Source organism: Anabas testudineus, chromosome 19, assembly GCF_900324465.2.
Source record: "Anabas testudineus chromosome 19, fAnaTes1.2, whole genome shotgun sequence".
In the NCBI taxonomy this organism is placed as follows: Eukaryota; Metazoa; Chordata; class Actinopteri; order Anabantiformes; family Anabantidae; genus Anabas; species Anabas testudineus.
The window spans coordinates 17,063,845-17,090,451 of NC_046628.1; the positions used below are offsets into that span (position 1 = coordinate 17,063,845).

Consider the following 26,607-nt stretch of genomic DNA (forward strand, 5'->3'; position numbering starts at 1 on the left):
TTAACTTGACGAAGCGGGGGAGTCCAATGGAAGCTTTCGTCGCAGTCCTGAGGAGACAATCGAGGACGATATATCCTGAAAAGACGAGCCGGTTTAGTTAGATGGGGCTGTAAATCCTGCCTCTACTCGGCCGTCTGGATCTGCGGTTTTCTTCCTTGTGTTTCAGACCTGCTAACTCACCGTTAACGGCGCCTGTTCGGCCTTGTTTATACTGTGCAGGGCAGCTTGAATCGGGGAAGCAGGCCCGGTCCTGTGCGAGTTTAACGGACGTTTCGGGTCTGGAGTGTGTTTTGTGCGGATCGGTCCTTTAGCTCACCAAGTAAGTAGAATAACACGAACAGTCAATGTTGGTTCATCGGTAAAACTGTGTTTGGATTTTTATGGCTGTGGCAAGACACGATGTCAGTTTGTAGTTATTGTTAGCCGTTAGCTTCAAGCTAACAGTTTGACGGCTCCTGCACCCTCTGTTGAGCTTTTTGCTAACGCTAAAGGCTAAAACTTGAGCTAGCGTTATTAGGAACGGTTAACTCAGAGAAAATGTCCTATATTTTTTACCCAATACATATCGCATCACGCAAATACACGGATGCACTGTGTGATTTTGCTCATCCCAACAGTTCGTGTTGTTGTTTTCATTAATTGTTCTGCTAGCATCCTGTCAACGCTCCTAGCATCCACTTAGCATAATTAGCTCGCTGCCAAGCTAACGTTAGCCTTGTTTTGTCGAACCAGCTGGCTGTTAAGTACTCAAGCTGTTGGCGAATGATTCTTACGCCTATAGTAGCTAGGCGTTTTCTTTATACGGATGTTAGTTACATCATATTCAAACTATGATAAAAAGACTTTTTGGCCAACAAAAACACTGAGGCCGAGCGTTTCTTGCGGACTGACATTTGTTCACGTTAAATCCGTGGTACAGTGTTTTTTATGATGTGGTCAGTGAACACGACCGTCACTGGCTTCTGCTGTTCAGTTTGTGTCATTAAATGTAAGCTAAATATGTGTCTTGAGTAAAACTGTAAAACTGCCTCGTTGTAATAGTTGTTTGTAGTGTAATTAGCCATTAATCTTGTTAGTGTGGAATATGCGCAGCTCACTTGCTAACACCTTCAGTACATCTATCATCCAGCTGGTTCGACCTGGTGAAAATGTCCATGCTATTCAAAATAATCTTTTTTAACATGACTGCTCCCTTATTCTCTTGTTTCAGAGAATATGACACAGATGCAACAATGACATCCAGATTTGGTAAAACCTACAGCCGCAAGGGAGGAGAGGGCACGTCCAAGTTTGACGAGGTTCTGTCCACCAAGCGAGGCACCCTGAGTACCAAATGGGGAGACACCACCTACAAGGCTAAAGTGGGCTCCAAGCGAGTTGGTGTCCCAAAGAGCGACTCTCTCCTGGAGGTATATAAGAGGCCCCGTTCATGTGGGGATGGCTTGGAGGATCCATTTGGGTTTGACAGTGATGAGGAATCCAAGCCAGTGTCATCTCGGGGTGGCAATAAGTCGTCACCCGCCAAGCCGGCGTCAGCAGAGCCTCCCCAGGCAGAACGACCGGGGGCTTCTCTGGACATGGGAAGCAGGTCCAGCTTCCAGGGAGGATCCCACAGTTTGGCATCTGCTCAGAGGGAGTCATGGTTGACTAGTGACAGGAGCCAACCCAAGGTGATGGAGGACACACCTCGGTTCTTCAACAGCAGCAATTCTAGTAGAGGTAATGCACAACCTTTAAGTTTGGGTAGATCTGATTTAAACTGCATCTGTAGTAACTGAACTTATCTTGATTATTGAATTTAATTTAACAATTGTTTAGTGTGTGAAATGTCCACACTTCAGAGTGGTGACATCCACAGGAGTGATTATTGAATCTTGCTGATAATAAAAAAAAAAAGTGTTCACTTTAGATTTAGTTTCTGTTGACTATAAACAGACAGCAGCTCTTAATGACTACTGTAAAATGTAATGTAACATAAAAAATGCACAGGCTTACAGATGCTAACCAAATTCTGGGTCTTCAAATGATAAAGTGTAAAAGCTCTGAACTCTATAAAACAGAATGCTTCTGTGAACTGTGTGTTTGGTCTCATGTGAACCCTTTGGAGTCAAAAGGTGAAAAAGCTGCCAGTTTTCATTCAGTATCAAGGGAGTATGAGATATGGCTTGTAAGACATGACACAAATCTGAAGAATGACATTGTGTGGTGTGCAGCTTTGTGTAAAGCTATTTAGGTTTCAAGAGCAATTATCAATTGTGGTTTCCTTAAGTGTGTTTTGGTCAGGGGCTTCAGTTTTTTATGATTTTTTTTTCTGACCGAACAGAAGGGAGAAACCAGTTTGTTTGTCCTCTCACAGCTGGTTGCTGTCAGTTTTGTTGCTTTCAGCTTCACTTGGCCTTGGTTTTCCGTGACCGCTGCTGGCCACCTGCCAGAGACGGGAGCCACTCTGTTGTTTGGAGTCAGATAATCTGTGCCTTAGCGACCACCTCAGCTCAAAGTGACGTTTCCCCAGTGTTAGAACACTGAGACATATTGATGGGAAGCCAGAACAACACCAAAGTTCAACTGAAACAGTGCCTTCAACAGATGCGCTATCTGCTTCCTAAGGCTGGTGATGTTGACTCAGTAAATATGACAAAATCCAAACCAAATATCTCTTTTGATGAAGTGGGCTAGTACAGTTGACTGTTGCTACTTTCACATTGATATTTATAATCAGGATATTTTTTTACTCAGCTACAACATAAATAATGTGGCATAGAATTCACATTTTAACTGTAAATAGGCCTCAAACTCTGCACTCTGATATAATCAAGAGCAATGTTTCATTTAGAGATAATTCTATTTCACAGGTTTCCTTGTAAGTCAATTTACATTGAAGACTTGTAGTCAAACAACACAACTCAGTGCTGCTGTTATATGTTATAAGTATTACTATCTGTAACACAATAATGCAGAGGTGTTACAGGTTCAAAAGTGAAGCTGTCCACAACTTTCCAGTAACAGCAGTTACACACATACACACCTGAGAAAGTAAAAAACAAACAAACTGAGCGACTTCCTCCTACTGTTAGACCAGTTTTTTTTTGTAATAGAGGCTTTATTTATAATATAGTAATTCACCTGTCAAATAAACTGCTTTAGTATGTACATGCTTAATTTAGGAGACATATGAACTGTTCTTTATAAAAAAAAATTTAAAAAAAGCAAAACAAATCTTTATTCACAAGGTTTTTAGAAAGCATGTTTGAAGCATATAGCAGTTTTAAGGATGGGTACAATTTTGTGCTCCCTGAAACGTTACTTTTAATATTCAATGAATATCCAGAGCTTTGATCACGGAGGTGGGTGCACAGGCATCATGGTCACTGCAGTGAGTGAGAAAGATGTCAGTCGCCCAAGCTGAGATACAGCCTGTGTATTTGCACATTTAAAATGACTACTGATACCTTAAATTATGTAAAATTGTTAGTAGGTAGTGCAGGTGGTAGTGCAGTTGTCTATGAACTAGTTAGTGGTTCAACTTCCAGTTCATCCTGGCCACGTGTCAAGGTGTCCTTGGACACTGGAACCCCATAGTGGTGCCATCATACTGCAGCTGTCCTAATATCAATTTCCCAAACAGGATCAATAAATGAAGAATGTGTCAGAGTTAACTGCAGACAATATAAGTGTAAGGGCACAGGCACATCAAGTCAACAACACAGGCCGACGGTTGCCTCACATCTCTATAGTCTGGGCCAAGAACTGGAACTGGAACTGATCACATCACACACTCCAGCAAGCGACCAGCTAGTATGTCTGTTCTTAGTCTGTATTCATCATTTAATAAGGCAAAGTAGAAGATCTAGGACGGTGGATACAAACTGCAAACAAAGCAGGGATTGCTGACCATTTTCACAACCCTCCAGCTTGCCACAAACTGTTTTAGCTTCCTCTTTCCAGGTCGCGTATAGTTGTGGATATATACTTTTGAATATTTTGTCCTCTTGACTACACTGCTTGATTTTGATTTGATCATTTCTGTTCCACTTCTTGGGCTGTGATTACCTAAACTGAACAGCCAATCAAACTCTGTTGGGAACCTCAGCAGATTCAACATCCTGAATTGGCTGAAAACCCGGCAACAGGACCCAGACTAGTTCACAGAAACTGTGAACCTGTGGTTCAAGGACAGGAATCTGGGCTCAAGTAATCAGTAGTCTGAAGCATTTTAGAAAGTAATCTTAGCTGCAGCCACTATTCATGATGGTTCTCTGGTCAGCAAAGACAATGCTAATGCTGGCTAGATGGCAGCCAGTGAACTGGGCAAGTCTTACTGGGTTTTCTGACAAAGATCAGCCTTACCTGCATTGGTGCTTGGTGGGTGTTCAGTTTCTAGCCTGGCTAAAACATAGACATGAAGTGCACCTCTGTCCTCTTGATGATGTATCTGATATTTTCAGACCAACTCTCACACATGAGCTGTGACACACACTGACAGCAAGCCTCAGCTTGTTTTTTCAAGCCAGGCACCTAATTTTCATCTACAAGGTTATTGAGGTTTCACCCCTACTCTAAGTTTTTTCTGAAGCCCCACAATGCAGAGTGGTGGTCAAATAGTGTTGGATTAACAAATGGGTTGTATTCATCAGTTTGTGACCATTTTGTTGCTCCAGTGAATCTTCTTTAAGTACCGTGGACAGTTTAGCTAATTTTCTAGCAGACAGACCGTGATGTCAGTGTGCAAAATATCCGCTGTGTGCATGTCATACAAGCCTGTCCCTGCTGTGCCATCTGCTGCAGATTAACTGAAAGTGATTTAATCACAGGAACATTTTGCAATAGTGTCAACATAGCGCTTCTAAATCTGAAAAACAAATGTAAATTGTTGATTTTTCAAAATTAAAATAAGCTTTTCTGAATTTCTGTAATCAGCTTGTGATGTTTAGGTGCGGGTCTGTCCTGCTGCCTGTGATTTCTTTTGGAGTATATTTTTGGATCGGAGTAAATAATAACAACCCCCTCTAAAGCCAGCATGCCACCACCTTATTGAGATTAAAATAAAAGCCTGTATGCAGTATAATTACTGATAGATAGATAGATAGATAGATAGATAGATAGATAGATATGAAGCTATGACTATGAGTAGAGAAAGAAAGATGTTGACTGTGACAAAAAGCAGGTATAGTCTTGCTCAGTTATACCAGTTGATTACTGTTCTTGAGTAATATGTTGTAAGCGTTTTCCTTTATGTTTGCTAAGGTCTGGAAGTATTGAATGGCCCACTTTTTACTGTTGCTGCACTTGTGCTCTGACAACACAGCTGTCAAAAAAACCACAGCTCTTGTACAAAGCAGATACAGATATTCTTTGATGTTACACTGTGAAGCAATTTCCTGTCTTTGCAACAAGTCCAGTATTGTCACCCATTTACTGTTTCTTGAGGCAGAAATAGCCACGGGGTGCTATGTAGGCAGGTGGAGTCCTACCCTCTTGATTTCCTTGAAGAAATACTACAAGGAAAAAAAGCAAGGTTCCAGGTGTGTGTGTGTGTGTGTGTGTGTGTGTGTGTGTGTGTGTGTATGTGTGTCTGTGTGTGAAGCTATGACCTGTTTTCAGTGTGTAAAGGTGTTTTACAAAATGTTGAAATCGTTACATACCCCTTTTCTTCTGAGCAGCCCATGAATTTAACCATAAACCAAATTGGGCACGGTACCACTGTAGACATAACCTAGATTATATTTTGTAGGTTGCAATTCAGTATTATTTGGCAACAGTGGCCAGGGTTGTACTGTTTTTTAAAAATGCCCTATCTTGTCTTTAAAAGTAATCATCCATTACTAAAACCTTCATTACCAAATTAATGGTGATAACCATATTTTATTTAACTGTACTCTACAATATTTGATGTTTTTGTCTTGATTTGTGAAGTATTTTTTCCACTGCTGCTTTTTCCGCTGCCTTCCTCCTCATGGGATCAATAAAGTGTTACGTTACCTTTTTTAAAGTACTCATCTGTTTATTCAGATCAGTTACTATACCAGCACACCATATTCAGAGAGTACAATGTCAGACCATCGTTGGTTGTTTGCATTGGTGATGTAGCAGTTGATTAGTTATCAAACATGTTACTGCTTCTTAAACATGAAGATTTCATTTTATTCCCATGTATGTCACCTCTTTGTGCTTTGGACTGTTTGAATACGTTGCGCTAGGCGCTGGAAACTGTGGGTGATGTTAGTTAGAGGGTCATTTTTGATCATTTTAACAAAGAGACTCTAAAAAGTATAAGCTGAATTTTGTTTACTTGCTGAAAAAACATTCAACCACATATTAAACTAGATTGGTTTTTAATTTTAACTCCGTTTTCCTTTCCATAGGAAAGTCCCAGCACAGTTCCTCTTTGTCATTGGAGAACCAACACAGCTACTCGTGGTACCAAAATGCTTCTGAGAGTGACAAGAAGCCCCTGGCTCAGACTACCACTTTGAAGACAGGGTCCAAGGCAGAGTCCACTTACGACTCATGGGATGCCATCATGGGCCTCCGTCCGCCCTCACCCAGCCATGAACCTCTCAACCCTGCTCCAACACTCTCCTGGGTTTCAATGGGTGTCACTGCAGGCCGCTCTGACCGGCATGAGAAGCCCCCCTCTCCTCCACGACTCCAAAGCCCCCCTAAGAATGAGGACTTAAGCGGTGACTCAGACTTTCTTGTCGAGACGTCAGACTACTCCCAGACGTCTAACAGGAACTCTAACTGTCGGACGTACAGGAGACCTAACAAACAGGGCTCAGGTAAAGTGTTGGACTCCAGCAGCCCTGCCAGCACTGTGTTTGGCATGAATGTTCCCAAAGCCACGTCTGACAGCAGTAGTAAGACAACAGGTGGTGGGGGACGAGGCCGAACGAGAGACTACACAGTATTGCATCCCTCCTCTGTGTCAATGTGCAACGTAACCATCCAAGATCAAGGGGTGGAGGAGTTTAGTAGTGATGCAGCGCCCTCTAGTGGTAGCACTAGTACAGGTTCGGGCAGTACGACGGAGCTTGGAGATGCGGGATGGCAGCGCAAGAAGACGGAACCGCAGAACACAAGGTGGGACAACATATACTGGCAAGGCCGGGCCCTACTAGTAAAATACTCAGGCACACTGTTATGTCAAAAACCAATGATATATCTGATAAAGATCTAAATCTCATTCTTCTGTCCATCCGTTATCTAAACTGCCTTTCCTCTTAAGAGTTATTAAATTGACAAAGGTCTCGTCTCATCGTAAGATCTATTAAGTTGCTATTCTGGTGTGATGTCATGATCTTCATCATGTTTTTGCCTACTTCTTCCCAGCAGGTGTTTCAGTTTTCAAGGCTAATTTTAACGATCAAAGTATAAAAGTAGAAATTTTAATATTTACTAATTTGTCACGACTTGTGGTGAAGGAGATCATGTTATGCGGTTGACGATTTCAAGACATATGAGATTGGATAGGGACAGTAAACTATGTATAAACCATTTTTTGAGCTTTTCATCTCACATGCTATATTTTTCATATTTTCCTCTCACAGTGTGGCGTTCCAGGTTAATGCAGTGTTTAATTTGGTCTCTTTAAACTTAGATGCACATTCACTCTGCTGTAATATATCTGCAGGATGTGCTTACTTTCTTTTTCTGCCCACGACAAATACTCCATAATTTTCTTTTGGTAAAGCTGCTAAAGTCATAGATCAAAGTCATTGCAATAGGCATTTCTTGTAAATTATGAAATGCTGGAAGGAAATTTGAATTAAGTCTGTTGTTTTTACCTGGGTTAAAATTAATAGATTAGCTTCCCCAACAGGAAAGCGGATTAATTAAATTTTTTAAAGCTTGTTTCATGCCTGTTAATGTTATATATTGTTTACTGAACCCTGAAGTGAGAATGTAACTACATTTTCCAGAATGGCGACTGGGTGTGCAGAGGAAATTAATTAATTTAAATTGTTAAAAATGAATAAAGAGTCTTAGTTCTTCCTGACATCAGGTTGTAAATGGCACATTTATTGATGTCTGCTTGTCCTTCATTCAGGTTTAGACAGACACAAACAAAGTCAAAGAAGGATAATAAGCTGGATCTGTTTGGTTTCGATGACACGGACCCTCATCAGGAAGAAAATTGCACCAACAGCAGTGATGGTCGATCCAGTTACAAAATCAAATACTTTGGCTTTGACGACATGAGCGACAGTGATGGAGCTGACACTGACGATGACGCCTGTAAAGAGACAAAGAAGGCCAAGAAGACTGTCATTGTCAAGGAAACCCCGGTGGTAACCGTGGAAGAAACACTGTCCAATGATGTGCCGGATCCCTTCGAGATGCTGGAGACTCGAGAAAAAATGTCTGCCAAAGAGAACAAGAAGGATTTTGAGAAGCAGGACAGCAGGATACGAGCAGGTGAAATACACCTTTTTCCTATGGAAGATTAATTATTATTATTATTTATGACTAAATAAGAATTCATCACACAGGACTTAAAACTGATGATTCATGTTGTTTTAATGACAGCAAATTACTTCACATTTGCTCAGTATCAGTGCTCAGCATCTTTGAGTTTTTCCAATCTGGAGGCTGAATAAGCCGATACTTTGAGTGAGACAGTTCCTGTGTGGTCAGCTTAATGATAAGAAATGAAATTAATTGGGTTCCCCCGGGGGTTCGTGCTACTATGTAATGAGACGTTCTGGTCAAGTGTGGGGCACTGTTTGAGACAAAAGTGGGCAACACAACGCAGAGACTAGCCAAGAGTAAGATGACTGAAATATCCAGGTATGGCATTTAAGATTTGGTTCAGATAATTGGGTTTGTTTTGGACCTGAACCCCACTTAAAACTAGATCTAAACTAGATCCTAGCCATTTTCATATTGAAGCTTTGTCTCGTCCTTGTTAGCAAATCTATGTAGCACACACAGAGCATGATGCCCTAAAAACACTATGAAACCCTGAGCTCATCCTCAGGTGTCAGAGTGATGCTGGTGTTTTGAGATGAACTTAAAACCCTAACAAACAGAGAAGATGCTGTCATTGTCATTTTAGGTCTTTTGTGTCATCAGCTATTATTTTTAGCTCTACAGTTACAGTGGTGGTGGTGACTGTTTGTTTTCTTTGCAGAAGTTCTGGACTTCTCAGAGGATGGTCTCAGGGTGGTGGCAGGAGCTCCCAGGAGGCTGCCACAGAATAAACCAGCTGAGAAGAACCCGGACACCTTCCGGAGGATCTTCAGTGCACACAAGAAGGTCAGACACGCCACCATGTTTTACCCACAACACTGCTGAGTTGCACAAAGGTTCACACTGTGGAAGAATCCTTGGTGTTGGCTTCATATTTTGCCACCTGTATGGCTTAGAATAGGCAAAATAATGACTGATAACAAAAATATATCATTACTCAAAGATGTCAGATTAACTACTAGCAAGTATAGCAAACCCGCTCCCACAATGTGCTACTGCAGTAAATACTTTTAATACATTACATATATACATTAAAGCTGCCAATAGTTCCCCAGCAAATGCAAGTTGTAGTGTAAAAATAGTATTTCATATATTAAAATGTGCATATCATCATATCGAACCCTTGTAGTTATACAGAAAAGACAGAAATGCAGTAAATTTGCATATTTGCAATACATACACATAATACAACTTTCAGAATGATTGTACACATGTATAGGGTGAAACTATCAACCGTTAATACATTTCTTTATGAAAAAGTGACTGGAAAAATATCACTTTTTAAAGATGTATAAATATATAGTGAATAGAAATGAACCAAATGCAGCGACTGAATGTGTAAAAAAACAAACAAACAAACAATAATACATCAAACATGAACTCTGTTGTCTGACTGAAGCATAATAAGTATCAAAGCCACCTCCACTTTAAACTTAAAAAACAAAACTTTAAACTCCACATAACTCAAATAGGTAAGATCTTAGTATTGAGCACATCTGGGTGAAACTGTGCATGTGAGATATTTTAATCCCCACCTTTAAAACCTTTCGCTGTTGCATTGGAAAAGGAGATCTGCATGTACCTTTTGCGATGGCTCTGACCACCTACGCCCAGTATGACTCAGTACTGTGTGTGTGTGTGTGTGTGTGTGTGTGTGTGTGTGTGTGTGTGTGTGTGTGTGTGTGTGTGTGTGTGTGTGTGTGTGTGTGTGTGTGTGTGTGTGTGTGTGTGTGTGTGTGTGTGTGTGTGTGTGTGTGTGTGTGTGTGTGGGCAGAGTGGAGCAGAGGAGTTTGGCTCTGGTTTATTCATGGTTGGATGACAGGGAGGGATTGAGTCGTCTTTGAACATCTTTAAAATGCCTCTCTTTTATTTATCAGCCTGCTAATGGCATGTCACTCCCTGGCTCTCACACGGGGTTGACTGGATATCAGACTATTGATTTCATAAGAGCCTGGAGCCTTTTTATAGTACCAAGTATAGAAACGGTCATTAATACAGACCAGCGGATATACAAGTCTAAAGTAACATACTTATTGTATGTGAGTTGTTGACATTTGATGCCTGAGCTTACATTTATTTCTTGCATGAACCTCCCTGCAGTTAAAGCCTTCCATCAGGTGAATGGTTAATTTGATTTTACTCTTGTTATACTGTAGTAGTGGTGTTAATTAGACCCGTTGCACTCTCTGTTGTTTGGTAAGTTTGACTTAACAAGCTCTGCGAGGCCTCTCTTCATCACAGCTGCTTGTTAAACATGTTCTTTTTAGTTTGCAGCATTTTAACTTTATTGGGAAAAGTGATGCATAAATGTAGAAGTAATTAGAAAGACTAATATCTAAATTTAAATTACATTTTTACAAGGAGCTCAGGATTAGCTGGAGCATAGTAATTATGACACTACCTCTGGTTTCTAACAGCAGTATTTCTTCTCCACTAGCAATTATTTTGATGGAAAGAAAGTTGCAAATGAATTCATTTTGGTTTAGAGGGTGTTCACAGAATCTAATAGAGAGCTTCAGGTCCACTCACAACTAGATTCATAACTATAACATTTAAGTAATATAAGTTGTGATTGCTGCACACACTAATCATATAAAGATGCAATTACATACATGCAAATTTAAACTAAATATGTACATGTGTGAGTGCGAAAGCTTATTTTACTTTTGTGCAGTTTGTTTCATATCTACACTAATAAAGTATCAGCCTGTCTGTCAGGTCCAGTGTGTAGTCCCATAACTTTTTAATGTGCAGTGTTGACAATTAAGCTCCTGTGTTGCTAGATTCAGTGACCTTTAACAACATTTTAAATAAATACTTTTTTTCTGGTAATTAAGGAATGACTTTACATGCACTTAAGAAACTGGTTACTGGAAATTTGCATGCACATGCAGCAGATGAGTAATTTGTAAATTATTTCTCTTTGACCTTTTGGCTTCTTTTGAAAGCATGGCTCACAGATTTAACTGTTTAGAGAAAGTGGACTTTTTGACCACTGTTTGATACCTGTCAGTGGAGGTGGCAGAGTAAAAGAATTGCACAGTGAAAACTGACTTATGTCTCGGGGGCACTTTGTATTGGTTTCCGTTTTAGTCAGACTTCAGGGTGCACTTAATTTAAAAATGAGGCTACATTCTCTTGTAATGATCTCTCCTTTCATTCAGATGCACTTCTCTGCTGATAGAAGCAGAATGCTGAGTGTCTACATCGCTTGTCCTGCATATGCGCTTTTATACAAAGACGATTGGAAAACTGGTTGCTCATATACATGGCGGATTAATCTGCAGTCAGCAGTCTGAATCGAGGGCAAATGAGCTGTGAATGAGCCACAATTACCAGTCTTTCAATATTTCCATTGTTTGTCACTGTGAACTACTTCTCGTTTTTGTTAAAGTTAAAATTTAACTCAATTCTTTTTTTTTTTTTATAACTTTAGTATTTTATATTCTCAAAACAAAAGAATTTTGGTAGTACATTATTAGTGTATTAATGTGTGTATTCACTTGATAACGCAAGTAGACTCATACTCTTTATTACCATATCACAACCACCATATTGTCGTACCTGAGGGTTTCAGGCTAGAACCACCATATCTTGTGTACTTGATTAGTGGGAAGTCGGTAACGTGTGTGTGCACATCCGCTTTTTCAATCATCCTGGAAAAACCACAATTACTTAAGTTTCAGCCCCTCAAATAGAAACAATGTGCATTAAATAGTGCATTGTGCAAACTGTTCTATGTTCTTTGGTTGTGTTGTCAGAAGCCTTTGCAGAGGCAGAGATAACTTTGTTGTGAAGTTTTCCCTTTTCACCTGCAGGGAGCTTTAGAAGTACCAAAGTATAAAGTTAATTTCCTCTGCGTCTGCCCTTTGCAGACCAGCAATAAGAGTATTAACAGACGTCGCCCATAGGAGCATAATAATGTGCTTAAAGTACTCTCTCCCATTCTCTCTTGTTCTCTGGTTTCGTGCCCTGACTCTGACAATAACTCTCCTCCCTCACAGTTGAATAATGTGTTCTCCTCTCTGTCTACATCACTTCCTCTTGACCACTTTATTTTTTACTTTGTACCTCCCTGAATAATGCCAACTCTCCCTTCCCCCCTAGAATAAGTTGTCTGTCTCTAACACTGCTCATTCTCACTCTCAAGTTCCATCCCCGGTTAACTTAATTGTGAGCAAGAGCTGAGTTGAGCTTATTATAAAAACAATAGCTGTTGGAAGTGACTGGCCTTTGGAGGAGTCGTCAAAACTCTGCTTCAATTACAGTAAACTATGCATCTGCAGCGTTGGCGGAGCCGAGTGTTGTTATTGCACCGGGGATGCTGGGAGAAATTTGCTGTATCTATAATGACAGTGCATGGATGGACTCATCCATATTTAGGAGATGGTGTTTGGTTAATTTGGGGGAGGTTTGTATGGGATGAGCAGTTATTACACCCATAAAAACAACCCTCTGCAGAGTGCCAGTGTGGTTCTGTCCACTCTCTTGTACAATTAATTATTATTTTTTTTGTAATCCTACAAGAAAAGAGAGGAAAAGAAAACTTAGGGCTTGTTATTCATTTCTCCATTATATTTGCAGAAACCACCAGTCTCACAATCCTCTGTGCTTTTAATTACAAGAAGTGGATCATCAGTCATATGGAGCTGGTTTGGTTTTGAAAAGTCTCGATGGCAGTTTGTTTTATCAAATGTGATTTGACCACACTGAATTTGTATTAGAATATGAAGAATATGAAAAGCATCAGGGGTAGTCTGTCCCCAGCAGAGAAAAAAGAGCTCAGGTATCAGCACAAGCGACTTGATGCCACAACTCACTGGCAACGTCTAAGTGTTCTACAGCTTTATGGCCTAAATGAACTGTGCAGTTGCACTGTGTGAGACTCAAGTCAACCACTTGTCTTCCGACTGTCATTGTTTCAGTTGTCACTGCTACGTTTCTGTGTGTGAGCGGGCTAACATTAGCCTACCTGTTTGACACACTACCCGGCTTCCTGACCCCATCCGGCCATAGCAGCGCAAGTAAATCCTTTTGGTCCCACACTCGACATGCTCCCATTAAAAGTGGTCAATATTCATATGGACAATAAGAATCTTCCTCTCACTATTGACTTTTCATTGTACCTGGAGGGTTTTGGATTCCACCAATACATTGATTTTACCACCGACACCAAAGGACATACTTTGGACTTAATCTGTTGTTCTGGTCTCACTCCCTGTGCACAGCTGATTATCTCTACGTAACTGACCATTTCCTTTGATTCAGCATCACACATTAAACCACCTTGTCTTATCTTATTTCAAAATATTAAGCACATTAATATTGGTAAAATCTGCCTCTCCTCTTTGCTTTCCATCATACACTCCTCACTCACCGCTGGAACTGTTCCCACACTCTTCAAAACTCCAGCCATCACCCCACAATTGAAAAAACCTGGGTTAGATCTGAGCAACTACAATGACCTCCGTCCCATCTTGAACTTACCTTATTATCTCCAAAATACTGCAAAAAAATAGTTGCCACTCAACTCTATTGCCATTTACCCCAAAATTGCTTCTATGAACCCTTTTTAGTCGGTTTTCATCTGCTCCACAGTACAGAAAATGTACTCATAAAATCTCAAATGATCTCCTCATAGCAGCTAACAGTTTACTCTCCATTTTCATACTTCCCGATCTGAGTGCAGCCTTTTACACATTCACCCACACCATTCTCCTCGATAAACTATCCTCCAAGCTCTGGGGCGCCTTCTCCTCATCACCTTCCCCTTGGCAATAGTTTCCACAAATTCAATATACATTTCCACTGCTTTGCTGATGACACCCTGCTCTACCTATCCATCAAACCACCAAAATCCACATTATTCAAAGTTGACAGTTTTTCCCTTAGAATTGACAGTTCTTCTGTTTCAGGTTCCTCAGGTTAAGAGTCTGGGTGTCATCCTCAACAACTCATTATCATTCCAATCCCACATCAATAACATCACCAGGTCTGCATGTTTACACTAATGCAACATTAATCGTCTCCGCTCCACCCTCACCCCGTATACCGCTTCCATCCCTTTTTCACAGCCTCGTCAGCTCCTGTATTAACTATTGCAACTCTCTCCTCGTCTGCCTCCCTCACATATCCCTCCATAAGCTCTAACTGGTTCAAAATTGAGCGTCGTCCATCACCAAAACTTAATCTTTTCAACTCCACTGGCTCCCGGTCAAATACAAAATACAATGTAAAATTCTCCGTCCCTTCATATCTGTCTGATCTCTTTCATATTGCCACCTCCTCCCACTCTCTCAGATTCAGATCAGAATCTCAGATCAGTAGATCGAATCTCCTCTTCCATGCACCTTACTGTGCCCTCTGCTCGCCTCAGTATCACAGGGAACAGCGATATCAGCTGCTCTGCTCCCAAACTCTGGAACTCACTCCCACATTAGAAATATTAACTCTCTTTCTGTCTTGAAATCAACCTTGACCTTGCTCTGAAAGGCACTTATAAATAAAATGTATTATTATTAGTGTTACTTATTGCTATAAACTAAATGCCCGAAATGTTCCTGATACAGTACATTTTTTAAAGTCAATATTGCCATCGACTTATTTCACCTTACCCCGATAACATCACCAGGGATTGTTTCTGTCAGGCTCATGTCAGGTAAAGTGAAAAACAGGCTTATCCTCTAGGATAGTACTTGGTTTAGCTTCAATGTGCTGGTTATTTCCAACAGTTTAATAGAATAATAGCCTTTAAATAATTTGGTTAGTATAATAGATAATGAGACTGGGAAAATGGGCAGTGAGATAACTTGAACCATCTCCAAGCTGCTGAATTTTAAGACGTAGGTTTGTAGTTTAAGCTTGTCCTCCCATGCCAAAATAGTAAGAGTGCATCTATCTTTTTTTTGTGTCACAGCAAGAGTATGACCACATTTGCCCACCTTCATCTCTCCCATACTGCTTAGCGGCAGGTGGATGGGGCGGGTGGGGTAGGTGTCTGTCTGTGCTATTCAGATTACTGTAGGAGGCTTTAATTCATTGTGTTGATTTTCCAGCACACCAAAGCTCATCCCCAAACTCCCCTTTTGTCTCAGCTTATTAACCCTGTGGTGCACTGGCCACAAAGTAAACCCCACACCTCCCTCATTGCTCCTCGCTGCAGCCAACTCTCTCTCTTTTCTGTTTCTTTGCTCTATGTTATGTCTTCCCCTCATTCTCTCTTTTGTTTTTCATCATGAATGCCCCAGCTACCACCAACCACAGGTTTGGCAAAAATATATAAAGAGGACAGGAGACGAGCCAAGGATGAAAGGCTGAGGGTTGATGGTGGGGCGTGTCTCCTGCTGTTTGATTACTGCTGGCGGACCTTCACCAGTTTATGTGCATCCAGTGCACCATGTGCATCCAGTGCTCCTGTTTTCTGGCTTCTTTCACCTCCACATCTACCTCTGTCTAAATCCACATTTTTATTTCTGTTCATCTGTGCTCTTATACTGTTACACAGAAAACAATTTGTACACAGGCAAGATACCTTGTCTCCCTTAGAAGCACTGAAGGATACTGCAAAAATCTCTCAAAAAATACAGTTCAGTATAGTATTAAATACTTAGACAACAGAAATATTACATCTTCAGATTTTTAAGGTTTTAATAAAGCCAGAAACTGAATTCAATATTGACTCTTCTTTTACTCTGGTTGAAAATGGTTTTATATTAAGTGAAAGTATGTCTCTGCTCAAAGCAGACCAGTATAATGAAGATGATCTTATATTACACACATAAAACAAAATGAAGGTCAGTTTAAACAGATTTTATTGTTCTTACTTACTCCAGACATTTGTACATTTGCCCTTCCAGCGTCAAAGGTACCTATTTGTTTTTCTGTGTTCTTGTTACAGTCTCCCACCAAAGCTGTGTATAATGCCAGACACTGGACACTGGAGAGTGAAGAGGAGCCCCCTTCTTCTTTCTTTTCACGATCACAGGCAGCTCCTGTAAGTACACGCACAGACTTCAGTTCAAATGCTTTACATGCAGGCCTATAAATATGATCAGACACACACTTCTTTATTTAAAAAAAAAAACATTTCACTTCATCTCTACAGTTGGCAGCATCAGCAGGAGGAACCAGTAAAGAGTCCTCCAACACCCAGAAGGATGATGGTGTTTTCAAGGCTCCTCCTCCTCCACCTAAAGTCACAAAGTGTGTCACCGTCCCTACTGATCCCTACCAGGACACAGTCACTACACTCAAATGCCGCAAAGAGCACAAGGAGGTACTCGTCTATTCTGACACCATAGGACTTCATTCCACCTAAAATATGTAATATAACATATTGTAAAGGAGAATTTTGGACGTATTCCTCTAATCATCCTCACCCTTGTATTTTCCAGCTGTATACAGTTGTCCAGCATGTAAAGCACTTCAACGACGTGGTGGAGTTTGGAGAGAACCAGGAGTTTACTGATGACTTTGAATATCTGGCTACTGGTCTGAAGAGTGGACAACCTCTCAACACACGATGCCTTAGGTATGAACCTGCAGCACTGCTGCTGTAGTCAACTTCTTCCCACCTTACCCTACTTTACCTTCATCTCTATATAAACTAAAACATGTTTTTTAACATTCCAGTGTGATCAGCCTGGCTACGCGTTGTGCCATGCCCAGCTTCAGGATGCACCTCAGGGCCAGAGGGAAGGTGGCTCAGGTCTTTAAAACACTCAACGATGCCCCACAACATCCGGTAAAGATTAAAATTAATCAAAGACACTGTTCCAGATTCAAAAATGCAAAAAATGACAGCAGAACAATATAAATATTAAAAAGGTCCATTACTTATGACTAACTGTGTAGCTATTTCTGCAGTTTTGAGCCTGAACACCATCCCATTTGTTGTCCGTTCAATTTGAATAACAGTAGTTGGAGGGAAGTTATAGGTTCTCTGTGGTCATCTGATAGTTCATTAATGTGCTGCATTAAGTCACTATGTATGAGAAAATCAAATAAACAGGAACCAGTTGAGCCAGAGGTCATTTTAGTGCAGAAACGTCAGTGTATAAGTTTGAGTTATCATCTGGAGTCTCATTAAGTGAGAGTTTTAATTTGAAAGAAACTTGATGGAGCTGAATCTGGTTTGTGCCAAATAGAATTTTCTAAGTGAAATTTTCGTGTAATTCTTACAAATTATGTCACATGTGCAGAACCTGGCACTGTGTACGGCATCTCTCATGTACATCCTGAGTAGAGACCGCCTAAACATGGATTTGGACCGGTCCTGTTTGGAACTGATGATCCGGCTGCTGGAAATGGACCAGGACCAGGGGGCAGGGGTCGCGTCAGAGTCTCCTGTTCAGTTCAGCGCCAAGGAAATTGCCAAGATGAAGGAAAAGATCAGGAAGCTCTGTGACACTGTGCACAACAAGCACCTGGACCTGCAGAATATAACGGTACAGAAAACTGAAACCAGATTTACTTTTATTAGCAGTGTGAATATTAAGCACCCTGGATCCTGTTGTTGGTGTGTAAAAGTGTGGATACATCATTAAGGAGGTTACACCACTGACTAATGATTCTTCAGTCAGCATGACTCACAGCTGCCAATGTGTCAAGATATTTTTAACTCCACTGCAGCTGGAGATCTTTTGTGATCTAAAACATCTATATATATATATATATATATCTATCTATCACCATTTTACACCTACAGAGACAGAGGTCCATAATGATTGAACCTGTGTATGAGTAAAACATCCTGTGAACTGTGAAGATTTGACTGATGAAACACCTCCTTTCTTCCTGTAGACGGGTCATTTAGCAATGGAGACGTTGCTGTCCCTGACGTCAAAACGAGCAGGAGACTGGTTCAAAGAGGAGCTCCGGCTGCTGGGAGGACTGGACCACATAGTAGATAAAGGTTAAACATATCATAAAGTTGTATTTGCTCAATATATAAACAAAAAAACTCATGCATTTGGTCACTGATTGTGTCTCCTTGTTATTATTTCCATCTTCACAGTGAAGGAGTGTGTTGACAACTTGAACCAGGAGGACGAGAAGGAGAAACTTGGTTCTTCTCTGTGGGGAGCTGAGAGGTGTTTACGGGTGCTGGAGAGTGTAAGTGTGTCACATGGCTTTGGGAAAACTCAACTTGAGCTTTTTGAGTATGGGAAACTAAATAAGTAAGGTCTTAGTGAAACCAGTGATCATACAACAAACTGTTTTGCTTTAAAATTTCAATTAACTTTATCTCTCGTAACATCCTCACGCCATTAAGGTGCAGCGGACCATTATAACTTATGCAGAGGGTGGAGAAAAAACATCTATGTCTCCCAATTATTCACTCAAAACATTCCCAAATGCTAACATCAGGGTGAGCGGGGTGTAACTTGAAAGATTAGTAGACTACTGCCATCATCGTTTAGTCTGTCAACAGTGTAGTGGTGTGTTTGTGTGTGTGTTAACATGCTGTGTGCTGCAGCCTCTGTGGTTTCCTTTGAGCTGCATAACTAAGATATCCTAATTGTATTATCAGCATGAGGAAGAGGATATTGAGCAGGAGAGACATGCGTATAGAAGGCAAACGCACACACTGATCCAACCATGTCCAGAGCTTTTCACAGGCACCAAAAATATGATAAACAAGGCAGTAGAAATGCTATGCCCCAATTAAACAGCCAAGTATTCATCCCGCTCTTGCTGCTAGATTGGAATTAAAAGTTCATGTTGAAATACATTTATTTAATACATTTATTATTTGTTACTTTTTTCTATGGTATCAAAACTCTAATTAAGTTGTATGGTTGTCTTGACATTCCTATACACTGCTAGAGCAATAACGCAAGCCAAAGTGGAGCTTGTGTAAGCCATAACACTTTAATTGTTGTGGATGGCACACACACCGTCGTAGAGGAGGTTGTTCTGTTTAAATTTACCCATTTACCCTGTTCCATTTTGGCCATTATTTCACATATAACCTAATAACCTCAGCCTTAATTAAAAAGGTAGAAATATGCTGCTACAAGAACCGGATCTATGAAAAGAGACGTAATTCCCATTGGTGTTAAACACAAATAATAAATGAAACATGTGACATCATGTGGAAAACCTAGTTAGAAGTTTACATTTATGTCCCGTTGCCTTCAGGGCTCCTCAGGTCCAGGTGGTTATGTGTGGCATGTTGAGGTCTTTTTGCTTCAGGGTTTCCTTTTTTCCTGGAATAAAATGTAAATGTCTATTTCATGTCACTGGTTTACACAGCTAATATCTTACTCTGTGTGTACGCATGCAGGTCACGGTCCACAACCCGGAGAACCAGAGCTACTTGATTGCCTACAAAGACTCTTCACTCATCGTCTCTGCTGCAAAGTGAGTTCACTCCTCACATCCATGCTCACGGCCCTGACACCTCATGTAGTCAATATGAAATGACTTGCATACGTTACGTTACATTCGATTGATTTTTGTGTAGATTATAGAGCTGATCAACACTCAGCTGGTTTCTTTGGGGCTTGAGGCCTTTGTATGTGTCTACAGTTTTTCTCTTTCTTCCTCTTTGTCATGGTGTTATGTCAGCGGATGTAACAAAATACTTTAAATTATTTCTCATTAAAATTGATAAAAACAAAGAAGCGGCATGAATCCCTACATTCTGATCTCTCCTCGTAGACTCAGATGAACTCCTCTTTATAGACTGATTGTCTGTATATATCTGTGTGTGATGATGGGTTATAATGTTTAGTGTTATGAAGGCTTTGTTGTTTAATTTCCTGAACATGACATCCCGTCAGTCATAGCAGTGACCTGTGACCTCAGCCCTCGCCCCCCATGTGGAAGTGATGTGACCCTGCTCTCTTCTCTTTATTATTGTCTCTGTTTTAATTCGATATGATAGCATCACATTTAGGGTGCGATGGTCTTGTACATCGCCGATGGCCAAAAATATAAAGCTTTAAATTTGAAATGTTTTAGTCACTGAGAGACTCCTTCCCTCATCTACGCCACTCTTCACAGGCTGGGTTTCATTTGAAAAATGTCCATACCGACCCCCAAATCCAGTGTTGGTCAAACTTAATTTACCTTCTCACTCCTCCTCATTTACCCTCTGTGTGACCGGACCTTCGCCCCCTGCTGAAGGTCTGCTACGAGGGTGGGGTGGGGGTTGGGGTGGGGGTGAGGACGAGGATGGCGGCTGAATGGGTCAACAAAGAGCTGCTGTTTGAGTGGGTGACACAGGCCTCAGTCTGAGCATTCAGCTGTCCTTCCTGTTAACTCGATTAACCCCCAAAACCACAGGGTGAGTGAGAGAGCGAGTGAGCGAGCACCGCCACCTCAGCTATCACACACAGAAGTACCCATGTAATCTTTGTCTGCGTTGTTTCTATGGCTTTTTTTAATCTTGTGCTTTTTGTTTTTCCTTTTCTTCTCCCTCACTTGACTTTTTTCCTTTTCCTCTTCCGTTTTCTCCTCTTTGCACATGCTGCACTTATTGTTTCAACCCAAACTCACCCCTGTGTCTCTGAGTGTTTCAGCTGTCTGCAGCACTAATTCAATAAACCACCCTGTTAGACTGCTTACAACACACTATTGAATATGCTCGTCTGTGTCTGAGCAGAGATCCTTCAACATATTAAAGCATATAACATATTAATTCTGGTATGTTGCCGTTTATACCTCAGAATCAGACAAGTCTCCCCTGTGTAATGTTCTAATTTGTCCAACTCTTACTTTGTCACATCCTGATTATGTCTCACCCTCTGTAGCATTATTATATTTTCTACTGATGCGCTTCTTTTGCCTTTTGTCTTTGTTTCCTTCCTCTCACTCTGTCCCGATGTTCAGACTCTGGTTTGTGTGCTGTGTTCAGTCACTTGTGTCGTTACATTTAATCTAGTTATTTGCATCAGGCTGCTGACCTGCTTCGCCCCAATCTGCTGCTGCAGCCGGCCTCTGCCTGTGTCTGTGCGTGTGTGAGCTGTCCTTTGAATGGTGCTGTGTTTTATGATGCAGTGAAAAAGAGAGAATTGAGTGTCATCTGGATGTGAATCCAGTTTGTTTGAGATGAATAAAATTAGTTTTACTTCTTACTCTGATAACATAGTAAGTGAATACACAGATGGCTGAACACACACTATTTAGCTCATTGCTTGTATTTTTATTAATAACCCTACATTACCTTTAGGCAACATCAAGGATGAGTCTGTGTACAATAGAGCTGTTCAGCTCTTATTATTGTAATAGGAAATACAGTTTTTTAAGTTCTCTTTTGAACAGTTGGATAGTCACACAATGTTGTTTTTATCTGTCTTATTTCCTATTCTCCTTGTCTTCTTTCCTCTTAGGGCACTGAGGAGGTGTGAGGAGATGATCCAGCCTTACAGCAGGGTGGTGAACTCAGAGCGAGCTGTAGTGGGGAAAGCAGTGGAGAACTGTATGAGGGCCATCATAGGAGTCCTGCTCAACCTGACACATGATAACGGTTAGTGTGCACACTCACAAATAGCTGCTCGAAATTGTTGTTCTATAGCTAGCTTGATAACAGTATGTGCTCATGTGTTTATCTGTGTGTGTACAGAGTGGGGAAGTACCAAGACAGGAGAACAGGAGGACTTAATAGTGACGGCTCTAAACTGTGTCCTCAAAGTCCCTCAGTATCTTCCCCAAGAGCAGAGGTTCGACATACGAGTACTGGTGAGTAACTTGCGAACTGTAAGACATGGTAAAAGAATAGAAGTTTAAAATGGTTAAAGTGACATTTAATGTGTGTGTGTGCGCGCGCGCAGGGTCTGGGTCTGTTGATCAACCTGGTGGAGTACAGTGCCAGGAACAGGTACTGTCTGATGGAGATGGAGATGGAGGGAGGTCAGGGCCCCTGCGACTCCACTGTCCTGCTCAGCCCTCAGCACCAGGAGATCACCAGCACTGGTCCGCTGAGTGCCATCGCTGCACTAGTACAGGTACAGTATTCAACCACCACTTGTTTGACATAATTACAGAGAGCAGGAGGAGACCGAACAGAGCTGTCACATAACTGGATTCTCTGTGCTGCTGCCAAACACATGTTGGCTGCAAAGCAGAACTTTGATTTGCAGGAAACAGGAAAAAATAAAATAAAGATAATAAAGCAAATGCACAGACATTTCAGTTCTTTACATAAGGTGGGGAAATGTTTTCCAGCTACATTTAAAAACACATTTAATTGAAAAAATGATGCAGGTTAAAGTACATTAATTTAAAATGGACTAAACAAACAGGTGGGTGTGCAGTACAGTGACAAATGATGGAACATGCTAAGCTGCTACGCTGACTTTACTAACATAAGGTTTTCAGTGAAGTGTCTTCCTGCTTTTTCTCAGCTCTTCCTCCAGCGTGAACGTGCAGCCGTCCTGGCTGAGGCGCAGACTGATGACCTCATCAAGGAGGCACCCAAAGCTGCGCTGGACCAGAGTGGGGAGTGGCAGGAGACGGGCGGGGAGATCCAGTGGGTCGCCAACGATAACGAATCCGACAAACAGGATGACAGCAAGAAGAATAACAAGGGCGAGGAGGACGAGGAGCTCGACCTCAACAAAGGTACGTCAGTCACGGATTGGACAGGTTGTTCCTTTTAGAGACAGCTGATCCTCACTGCTGCCATCCTCATCAGCTTCCTCTTCTCCCTGCTTCTCTCAGCTCTGCAGCATGCAGGGAAGCACATGGAGGACAGCATCGTGGCCTCCTACACAGCACTGCTGCTGGGCTGCCTCTGTCAGGGGAGCCCTGTGAGTCTCACACACACACACACACACACACACAGACACACACACACAGACACATGATGATGATGTTTTAATGTTTCTTTCTCTGTTTCTCTCCACCAGATGAATGTGACTACTGTGAGAGAGAACCTGCCTAAAGGAGATTTCTCTATCATGACAGAAATGCTGAAAAAATTCCTCAACTTCATGAACCTCACTGTGAGTCGCAGCTGTTTGAATAGTTCGGAAAACATCACGTTTGTCAGTAAATATTCAAACAAACTACCTCTAACTGGAGTTTATTCCTGGTCTTTCTCTTTGGGGTTTCGAAGGCCACTTTTAAAACTGGAGCTGCAGTCACAGTGCTCTTTATGATCTAGTGTTTAATGTGTGAGGTTTGTTGGACTGTTAACACGCGTCCTGTCTAATGAGAGAGAATTAATTTGTTAGATAACCTCTTTGTTTAACCTTAATAGTTATCAGTTATGTTGGAAGTTATTTACAGGTAGGTGTGTGTGTTTTTGTAATAACTGAGCTCTACTCTCTCTCTGCAGTGTGATGTTGGCACCACAGGGCAGAAGTCCATCTCCAGGATCATTGACTATCTGGAGCACTGCTAGAGAGAAGCCTGTCTCACACACACTGTCTGACACACACACACACATAACACTCGCCGACCATGACCATCTCCTCATCATCACCATCATCACTGTTCACTGCTGGAAATGGGCACGTTTGCTTCTTACATCACACACACACACACACACACACAAGCTGTCATCACCTTCCTCTCTGCTGTGACCAGACGTTCTCCTCATCCTCCATTTAAAGGAACTTTAAGTTTTTGTTTGTTTTTTTATTGGCTTCAGTGTTCCACTGAACTCCATCAACATAACTCGATAACAAGGGATTTGTCTCCCAAGTTTGAGTTCAAGTGAATTTAAATTTATTGACTTCTTGAATCTCAGTGATTTCGAAATGTCAGCATCTCCAGTACAAGTCAGTATTTGATTTCCTTTCACCCTCTTTGTATTTATAGACGTTCTTCAGAATGATGCTTTGTTTTGTTGTTTCTTCCGCTTTTTGCTTTGGATAAATTCCCTTTAAAGTCACAGTACGACTCCTCTCTCAAGAAAACATATCGATTGATGGCAGATTGAAGTAAAGCTGCCATTTTCTCCAGGCTGCCATGAAAGCCTGATACCCCTCAGCTCTGCCTCTGGAGCTGATAATCACAGCTCGAGTGGTTAAAAAACACACTGGCCGCGTCGCTCCTCTCAAGCTGTGCTCTTCTTCTTCTTCTCTTTTTGCTGCTTTGACCTCTCGACTCTATTGGTAGGAGACGGATTGAGGCTGAGAAATCAAAAGTATTGATCTGTTCTGGACTCAGAAATGGCAAGAGTTCACACCCTGAATTGCAGGCTTTTCTGAAGTTAAGGTGGTATTTTAAGGAGGCATTCCCTATAAATGTTTGCATAAGGTCTTGGTTTTAGGTTCTAGGTGTTTGTCATCTGTATATAACCAGATATTTTCCCTCTTTGGACATAAGAGCTTGTCTTCCCTCCTCAGCGTCTGCAGTAAACTGGCTGATTTTAAATTGGCTGCTCTAGTGTTGGTACCGAAACAGGAGCTTCTCCCATCATGCCGAGCTCACTCCAGCCAATCAGCACCCAAAAACTCACCCGAGACTAAAACAGAATGACCCTCGAGGTTGTTAGAACTCTCTGGAAAGTTTGAACGACCTGCTCACACACTCCCCTAAAACTTTTTCCGTTCACACCATTGATCTCCCTCTAGCTCTACATCAAAGCGTTACGTGCTGGTGGGCTGCGAGCCCTTTGGACCAGAACCTGCCCTCCTTCAGGTCCTTTCAATTACTGCCTGTGTGTGTGCGCTCAGCAGTTGGTAGCGGTGTCTTCAGTTACAGTACAAAGGCAGACGTGACTCCCTGCTGTGAGAGGTGAGGACGAGCTGCTTTTTCTTGTGTTCTGAACAGAACCACAAGTGGTGAGGCCTTGAGAGATCAAGTCGATACTTTGACCTTCCTGTTCTGGTGTTTGTAGTCGGAACGACTTCAGCTGTAGCTCTTAAATCCCAAAGTTCACAGTTTGTACTTGCCACAGAACCACAGGTACACTCCTTTAACCCCCAAGATGCCAGAAACTGTGCCTAATGTAGAAAACCTAAATTAAAAAGAATGAGAGTAGGTCAAATTAGTGTCAGGGTCCAATGATCGAGGCACAGTTCTGATCCAACACTCTGATCGTTCTGTCTCCAGCTGCTCCTGGACCAGTAAGTGAGGAAAGATGCTGCCAGTACGAATATATTTAATGTTCATTCACTGCTCAGCGTTTTACATGTACTGGGACAATTACAGCGAAACAACAGTGAGAGCGCTGCTCTTAGAGAGCGTGGTTACTGAACCATGAAGGAACTCAACTGTATGAGAACAACACACCACAAGCCTGTGTTAAATACAGCTCCCAGTTCACTTTAGATTTAAGGCAATAAAAGTTATAGTGTAGAAAATAAAAAGACACGTTTTACAGCTGAGGAGAAAATGTGAAGCTTTAAATAAAAGAATTGAGAAGGCCGACGAAAGTGGACGGAAAGAAATCAGTCAAGAAAAAAAAGAATAAATTGTAGTAAATAGTGAAACAGAGAACAGCTGACATCAATAACCTGTAACACACACACACACACACACACACACACACACGGTAAAAGTTCTGCAGGGCCGATCTTTCATTAGTGGAGCAACACGCCTGATTAAACTCCTCATGGCCACACACACACACACACACACACACACACACACACACACACACACACACACACACACACACACACACACACACACACACACACACACACTAATCAATGATCAGTAATTGGAGCTGCAGCTGAGGATCCTGTGATGTATAGTCAAACCAACGAGTGTGTGTATCTAATGGGAGACACAATGAGGGAGGAAGGAAGGATCACTGGTGTGAAATGAGACAAACGAGTGTGTCGGGGGCTTTGTGTGTGTGTGTGTGTGTGTGTGTGTGTGTTTCTGTGCTCATCCTGGTGTGTAGCCATTGATCTGAGTGCGTTATCTGCGGCGGAGATGTTCCTGCTGCATCACAACATCAAAGAGCTTCTGTCGACTCCGGCATCGAACCGACGGTCAGCCACCGTGTGTGTGTGGACGACTGTCACCTGTGGTATGTCGAATCAGCGAGAGCAGCTCTCCGATTGGCTGTTCAGACATGAACTGCTGACAAAGGAAAGGAGAACGTCATAGGTTCAATGTTGTAAACACGACAACAACCTGCAGCTGCCAGTCGACACCGTGAGAGGAAACACAAGAAGAACCTGAAACCAGCTTGAAGCGTCTCACACCCTCGGAGTAGCTTTGAAACCC

General features: G+C 41.6%; 1 protein-coding gene across 2 annotated transcripts; it reads left to right on the forward strand.

Moving 5' to 3' along the window:
- LOC113156226 (wings apart-like protein homolog) lies at positions 1-24,864 on the forward strand. Of its 2 annotated transcripts, XM_026351217.1 has the most exons (20): positions 1-319; positions 1,211-1,719; positions 6,363-7,080; positions 8,048-8,415; positions 9,131-9,255; positions 16,367-16,462; positions 16,574-16,744; positions 16,863-16,999; positions 17,101-17,212; positions 17,670-17,915; positions 18,271-18,382; positions 18,485-18,582; positions 19,757-19,833; positions 21,807-21,943; positions 22,040-22,155; positions 22,248-22,421; positions 22,821-23,037; positions 23,137-23,225; positions 23,325-23,420; positions 23,756-24,864. In XM_026351217.1, the coding sequence occupies exons 2-20, from the start codon at positions 1,233-1,235 to the stop codon at positions 23,819-23,821; spliced, it is 3,642 nt and encodes a 1,213-aa protein (XP_026207002.1). In that variant the 5' UTR covers positions 1-319; positions 1,211-1,232; the 3' UTR covers positions 23,822-24,864. The 2 variants fall into 2 exon arrangements, with proteins under 2 accessions (XP_026207002.1, XP_026207003.1); XM_026351218.1 differs by lacking the exons at positions 22,821-23,037; positions 23,137-23,225; positions 23,325-23,420; positions 23,756-24,864 and having other exon boundaries at positions 22,040-22,136; positions 22,248-22,408.
- The last annotated feature ends 1,743 nt before the right edge of the window (positions 24,865-26,607 follow it).

Excerpts from the sequence above, each read along its gene's own strand:
- LOC113156226 (XM_026351217.1), top strand. The coding sequence starts at position 1,233 with ATGACATCCAGATTTGGTAAAACCTACAGCCGCAAGGGAGGAGAGGGC. Across the intron at positions 7,081-8,047 it reads ACGGAACCGCAGAACACAAG|GTTTAGACAGACACAAACAA; the intron begins GTGGGACAACAT and ends TCCTTCATTCAG. Across the intron at positions 19,834-21,806 it reads CTCATCGTCTCTGCTGCAAA|GGCACTGAGGAGGTGTGAGG; the intron begins GTGAGTTCACTC and ends CTTTCCTCTTAG.